This window comes from Capsicum annuum, chromosome 5, assembly GCF_002878395.1.
Source record: "Capsicum annuum cultivar UCD-10X-F1 chromosome 5, UCD10Xv1.1, whole genome shotgun sequence".
Lineage (NCBI taxonomy): Eukaryota > Viridiplantae > Streptophyta > Magnoliopsida > Solanales > Solanaceae > Capsicum > Capsicum annuum.
The window spans coordinates 200010607-200018239 of record NC_061115.1 but is presented as its reverse complement, the minus strand read 5'-3'; the positions used below and the strand labels follow the sequence as shown (position 1 = coordinate 200018239).

The 7633-nt window shown below is 33.6% G+C and overlaps 1 protein-coding gene across 1 annotated transcript in view; it reads right to left on the bottom strand.

Moving 5' to 3' along the window:
• Nucleotides 1–4952: 4952 nt before the first annotated feature.
• LOC124898979 (pectinesterase 1-like) overlaps nucleotides 4953–7633 on the bottom strand; it is an 8442-nt gene continuing 5761 nt past the window's right edge. Inside the window, exons 3-5 of the mRNA XM_047413329.1 lie at nucleotides 7256–7462; nucleotides 6423–6664; nucleotides 4953–5691 (exon numbers count right to left, since the gene is read on the bottom strand). Of these exons, the coding sequence (XP_047269285.1) occupies nucleotides 5532–5691; nucleotides 6423–6664; nucleotides 7256–7462 (609 nt within the window). The 3' untranslated portion in view covers nucleotides 4953–5531. The remainder of the gene's footprint in view (nucleotides 5692–6422; nucleotides 6665–7255; nucleotides 7463–7633) is intronic.

The following is a 7633-nucleotide window of genomic DNA, read 5'->3' as shown; positions in this document are numbered from 1 at the left end:
ATCTCTAGTATGTTTACGATCTTCATCATATAAAAAAGCAAGAATACGTTTTTGCATCACAAAATTACTATACATCCAATGACAAGTAACGAATTTTTATTTACAGCACGACCAAGATCAAAAGTTAGGGACAACCTACATTGAATATTTTTAACAATGTAGATAAATAAAAATAATATTGTGAATGAAGTCTAAAAATATCAGACCAACAAGTACTTCTAGGAATACCATTAAACGTAGGATTATAAATTGCTTGTATATAATGAATAAAGGCAAACAACCCACAACTACCATTTTAGCTATTTCTTCCCGATCCCTCAATTTATTATACTTCTTCATTACCTGACCGGTTGTTGGTTCCATTCTAGTTTGTGTTGGCCCACCAACATCCCCACCACCTCGTACAATATTTAATTCTCTTTTGTGAGCATAACCTATATGTCTCATTAACGTACCCGTACCCCCTTGCTTGCCTCCGCTTTTATGCTTATATATTTGTTGAAAATATTACATTGCACCTCAGAATATGATATATGTTCAAAAAATTGCCATGCAATACTAGTTGTTTTACGAGCTCTTGAGGCATGGGGAGGACGGGGAGGGAGATTAACCAATTCAGATCTAACTTTACATTTTCTACTGCGGGTGTCTCACCAATATTTTCATCATCTTCGTCTAAATTAACCGCATCTACTTCATTTTCTTCTTCTATACCGTAATTTTCCTAAACTTCTACATAATCCATATCATGAGCACCTACACCTATTTCTTCCTCAAAAGGTGTACCAAGTGGTACCAGAGGCGAAGACACGCGGGTATATCTACTACTTGAAGTACCTCTACCACTAGTAATTCGCTTTTTACTACCACTATTGCTTCCGGGACAAAAAATTTTAACACCTTTAGTAGCGAGGTTTCTTAATTTATCCATAATATAAATTAAACTAGAAAAATTCAAAATACACAAATATAATAAAATTAAATATTCAACAATATTAATACACTAAATAGAAATTAAACGTAAGAGATGGAACGACAATACCAAATTTTAAAAGTATCCGAAGGTTGCGACTTTAGAAATTTTTACTCGTACTTTGTAATCGTAGAATTAAAAAATTAAAGTGAGCACTTTAGGAAATTAAATATATAGAATATTTGTGAATTGAGAATTGAGAATTGAGAGAATTAAAATTGTGTGAAAAATGATTTGAAGGTGTAGGGTATTTATTGGAATTTTTTTGGGATTAAAAAATATTTTAAATGATTTTTTTTTTTTTAATAAAAGGGCCCAAACTAGCCGTTTGGACTCAAAAATGGCTATATAGCCGTTGAGCCAACGACTAGTTTGACCCAAATCTCCAAAATTCTAAAAAGAAAAAGATAACTGGGCCGGTTAACCGGCGGGCCTGGACCGGATTAATCGGGCTCAACCAAAAAATTAAACCATCCTGGGACTCGGTACCCTACAATCCATGGGCTGATCGGGCCGATTTTATTAAACGGGTCAGATTGGGCTGGGTCAACTCGACCCGTTTGACAGGTTTAAATACATTGAAATCATATGATTTGGAGTTCCAAACCATAGACTTTTTAAAAATTTATCATGAGATGAAATCACAATCCAAACACTAGCTTAACGAATTGCTTCCATGCCCTTCCCCAATATGCTATTTTTCCAGTACCCGTGACCATACAATGCACAAAAGAAAACATTAAGTATCTCGACTAATGGAGGCAAATGCAGTGTGTGAGGAAAAAAAGGAAAAAGTCATCGTTTCCACTTTACACTATACTCAAAAAGTCTAGGTCACACATAAACTATCAAAGTGACTTATTGCACACCTAAACTATATAAAAGTGGAATTTTCTACACCCTGTAAAGCATTATACCACTTGTAGGTGGTGCAGTATTTTACACGTGCCTGCCACATCAACATAATACGAAAAAATAATAAATTTATTATTTTTATAATTTTTTTTTCTTTTTAAGTTAATTTTTTTTTTCTTCAATGTCCAAAACCTCCCTCTATTGTTATGAGGTCAATTTTTTTCTTTCTTCAATGTCCAAACCCTCCTTGATGTTTTAGCTTACATAAGATCAATTTTTGATCTGCAATGACAGATTAATCGCAAGGTTCTATGTTGGTCCCATTTTATAAATCCTAAAGAAAGGTGTAGGTATGTGAAAAATTCATTTGACCATAAAGCCCTCCTCCTGATTGTTGCCTCAACAAACCAAAGTGTTGTTGCTGCTGCTGTTGCATTTGCATTGGACTTAACCTCGATATCGACGGTGATCTCTGTAAGCTCTGCTGCATCTGAAAATTAGAGGCAGACATTAAGTTACTGTTGCTACTATTAATATTACTCGAATTACTATTCTGCTGCTACTGCTGAAGCTGCATTTGCTGTTGTTGCAATTGTGTCAATTATTGTTGCATTTTTTACGGCTGCATCTGAATTTGCTGTTGTTGCTAAGATTTGGTTAACGGGTCAATTGAAGGCAATTGTGAGATGTTAGAAGGAGAAGTCATGTTGGTTGCTGGATTAGCTGACATCATCGTCAGTGATGTAGCTCCGGCGACGATTGCTTGATTTGCAGCTTCGGCGGAGTCAATAATAGGGTTCGATGGTTGAATTGAATTGGGGGAAGAAGAAGAAGGAGGAATTTCAGCCACCATTAATCGTTCGAATTTAAAAGGAATTCAAATCAACAGACTCATTAGCAACTTGGAATTGGAATTGGAATTTTTAGTATGGGGATTTTTATAACTGCAACAATTCAGGAAAGTAGAAGAAGATGGTTTTGGGGTGGAGGGGGGGGGGGGGGAGGTGGGGGGTGGGAAGAGGAGTATTTTAATTTTATTTTTTTTTTGCATTAATTTTTAATTTAGACGCGCTTTTTTTTATTTAAATAATTAGGGGGTAAAAAATTTCACTTTTATATAGTTTAGGTGTGTAATAGGTCACCATGATAGTTTAGGTGTGATCTAGAATTTTCGAGTATAGTTTAAGGTGGAAACGATGACTTTTCCACTTAAAAAATAAATAGTAGTATTGAATTTCAAACTCATAATATCAAAATAATTCGAAGCCAAAATTCTGATAAAGAAATTTGTTAATTATATCTTAAATTTTTCTCTTGTATATTTTGGAAACCATAATTCTATTTTATTCTCAAACTTAAATTTCACTACAAGAAAATATGTGAATTTTCTAAAATACACGACGAAAAAAATTTAAGACATAATTAACATTTAGAGACAGGGGCGGATCTAGAGGTCCCGTTGGGGTTCCCGAGAACCCAAAAACTTTCGTACGGACCTAGTATTTATATAGAGAAATATAGTAAGTATATAAAATTTTAAGTTGAGAATCTATAACCAAATTGTATTGTTGGTCTAGTGGGGTAGAGGTGCTTGTAAAAATTTTATTGCACTCATGGTTGTGGGTTCAAATCCATTACTTACTATTTGTTTTTATTTTTATCTAATATGGGAAACCCACAAACTTTAAATCCTACATTCGCCTCTGAATTAGAGATCGGGTGATTCTCAATTATTATCATTCTTGGTACAGATAGAGTTATACTTGCTCTAAGAGGAAACTCTTTGGATTGCTTTTATTTATAATACTAGAAAATCAAATTAAATAATTAAGAGTACAAAACCTATTCCAATATGAATTTGGAGAAACAAATTTTAACTACACATCAATTAAATAAATACTAAATCCTAAGGAAATTTGATTCCCTATTCCCAAACAAATTTGGTTTCTTAAACAAGTCCTAACGAGACAAAGTATTTTCCTCCGTACTGAACTACTCTATCGCATGTTCTGGATTCATTGTTTTTCCCTTCCTTTAGTCTAAGCTGCAACTTTATACCCCTCTTGTGTAACAACGCAATTTGGTGTGATTGTATTTTTTTTCTTATTTATTTTTATATACTTATTATTCAATGATCTTATTTTATTCTTGAATTCATTGTTCGCAACAAATTTTCGTTCATGGAAAATAAATTTTAACCACAAACAAAAATATGAAGAAACAAGAATTTTTTATTGATAAACGATTGTGGTTACAAATGTGTTCCTCCCTTGATTCTCCTCTCTTGATTTTCTCCGTAATTCGAGGGTAGTTAGTGGCTTATTCTCGAACATAGAATTTGATATGAATTTCTCCGTGATTCGAGGGCCGTTAGTGGCATATTTAATAAAGAAATGGACCTTGTGGCTAACTCAACCTCAAAAGCTAACTCATGAGGGGAGGATTGCCCAAGACCATATAAGGAGACCAAGAACCCTTTAACCCACCGATGTGGGACTCCAACACCCTCCGCACGCCCAGGGCTGGATATTTGGAGCGTGGACATTATAAGACGGGGGCCCAACATCGGAAACAATGAACTGGGTGAGCCTGGCTCTGATACCATAATAAAGAAATCGACCTTGTGCCTAACTCAACCTCAAAAGCTAGCTCATGAGGGGAGGATTGTCCAAGACCATATGAAGAGATCAAGAACCCTTTAACCCACCGATGTGGGACTCCAACAGTATTTCTCGAACGTAGGAGTAGTTGAATTTGATGTGGTACTCCAACAGTATTTCTCGAACGTAGGAGTATTTGAATTTGATGGATCTTCTTGATTTATTTGATTATCAAGAAGAAAGCATTTTGATCTATAAATATCCCATGAACTTATTGGGACTTTGAAGATCGTTGATCTCTTTGTGAATATCCCGTGAATTTAGGGTTTAGGTTGAGTAGTCATCAAGCTAAATTTAGGGTAAAGTAGCCCCCAAGAACTCTAACCAAATTTGAACTCTTTTTGTAGAGCCCACAAAATTTCAATGTCGACACTTATTTTTTCATAACAATTTTAGCTACATACTCTACTTTTCTTGTAGATTTTTTTTTTCAAATTATTAATATATAACATTATCACATGATGTAACACTAGAAAACGATACGATCTATCAATAAATTATATGCATTCAAATAATACAGTACGGTACAATATAATACTCCCTCCACTTCATAATAAGTTAATTGTTGGATTCTGGCACACATGTTAAGAAAAAAAAAAAGCAAAGTCATAAATTTATCATGTTTTTTCATTTTTACCCTCTTCAAAAAGACATCACTCCCGATGCACATTTAATGGAGGATAAATTTGAAAAGAATTTCTAACATCTACCTTAAATTGTGAACCATTCACTTATTTTGAAACACTAAAATTACTCCAACAATTCACTTATTGTAAAACGGAGGGAGTAATATATAAGGATTATTCAAACAGAGTGCAAGATACTTATATGGTCCACACTCTAGTACATTGTGTTTCAATACTAGGTAAAGGAGGCAAAAGGGGGAAAAGAGGTTGGGATTCAAAAGAATTTATTTATAATATATTAAAAGTGTGAAGAGCTTTAAAAAAGTGATTTGAACTTTTTGTTCTTCATTAAAACATTTTACAATAGATAAAATCATCTTTTATCAAAACAGCACCACCATATAATACTTCAAATATTTAAAGTGTCAGGGGAGGAAGCAACCACTTGGAGCCTTCAATATAGGCAAGGGAAATAAAAGGTTTTGCCTCTTCATCACTTAATTTCTTCACATACCCAATTCTACGATCCAAAGTTGCTCCTGCTCCTTTATTCTTGTATTCTCCATAATAGACCGAGCTGAAAATAATGAGAATTTACGTTATAATATGTGTGGATTTAATATATGTTATTTAATTCTATAAATATATTTTTATACTATCAACACACACACACATCTGAAACTCATTTTTTTAATGCAACTTGTTATTTCCCATTTCTAAAATCACGAGTTAGCCTCATACTTAATGCACTTTCAGTTGTTAGAAATATTTAAACATGTAACAATAATATGCTTTCTGACTTTGGTTCGTACATTCTATTGGTTTGTCATGACCCTCTATTTTGTTATAACGCGAATTAGTATATAGCTATTAATATTCGTTCTTACCAACAAAACGAACTTATATCAAACTCGATTAGTGACCATATTATCCCTCTTAAATTAATTAACAAAAGAGTTTAACTTCTACATATAGTAGGAGTGATAGGATAAAAGGGGCGACTTTTTTTTATAAGCAAACATCGCCTATGGACACTCGAGCGAGATATCAGATAATAAGGTCATTCAAAGTGGTGGATCAATAGTATGTGATAACTAAATTAAAGTAGTTAAATAAATTTCTAAGATTTAATTAAGGGTCTTCAGTGATATCCGTTGAAACCAAGATAAGTGAATTGACGTTGCAGTAATGATGAGCTTGTGGATAAAGAGAGTTTTTGTGTGTAGACTTAGGTGAACTTATGTTAGTAAAACGAATTTAAGTTTTGTGCGTACAAAATACTCTACACTATTGTCAGTGACTACTAACCTGCCAAACTCCTTTTTGCCAAAATCAGACCATCCTTCAGGGTGAACAACATCACTCATATCAGTATATGAGAAAACAACTTTAGAGAATTGTTTCCATGCTCTTCCCAAGTATGCTGTATTTCCAGTACCAGTAACCATACAATGCACAAACGAAAATCCACTGTCTACATTTGCTGCAGCTCTTGCCTGTGCTGTCACCATTGCCATTGGATCTCCTGGAATCACATGTGTCTCTGTGTTCTATATTTTTTCCAAAAAAAAAAAAAAGGGCATAGATGAAAAAAAATTTCATCTACTTTATATTATGACTAAAACAGGGAAATGATTCATGGTATGTGTCTTTGAAAAATCACTAAAATAGTAAATGTATAAAATTCTGAATCCATAATAGTAGAAGTGTAATAGATTTACCGATAAAAAACAAAGACAAAATATATAAATGTGTCCTTTAACTTGATCTTAGCTGACATTTATGTCCTCCAACTTTGAAACTTTGGGTGTGCTCAGGTAGACATTTAAATTTGTATAAAGCTAAACAAATAGACACAAACATCCCACGTGGCAATTTACGTGAGATTGTCATGTAAGACACGTATGTCTACTTGTTCAGCTTTCTACAAGTGTAAGTACCTAGTTGTGCACATTCAAACAATGAAGGGCACAAATATCAGTTGAGGTCAAGTTAAAGGACACATTTATATATCATGCCAAAAATAAAAGTTGAACCAATTGTTTTGACAAAATGTATCAAATGGTTCAGTTGGAATGGATGAAATTGACTTTGATTTTAAAGAAAAGAAAGAAGAAAGAAATGGAACTGTTAATAGTTACCAGGTATAAGGATTTGCCATTGCCAAAGATGAAATCAACAGTGCCTTCAATATAACAATCTTTGAAGAAATGTTTGCCACTATCATCACAAAATGTATCTTGAAATCCATACATTTTACAGTTATACAATGAGGCTTTGTCTCCTCCTGTCCTCAATGCTGCTGCTTGACCTAATTCACTTCTTCCATCTGGTCTTGGTGCTGTATTCTAATCATAATAATCAGAACATACATAATTAGGTTTAAAAATCTTGTTGTTTTTGTTATTATTTGCTATTTCATGTACTTCCGTTATTCTTTTTTGGATAGCTTGACCTCTCAACCACCAATGTAGAGTAAGGTCGGTGTACAGGCTATCCTTCCATACCATTATTACATA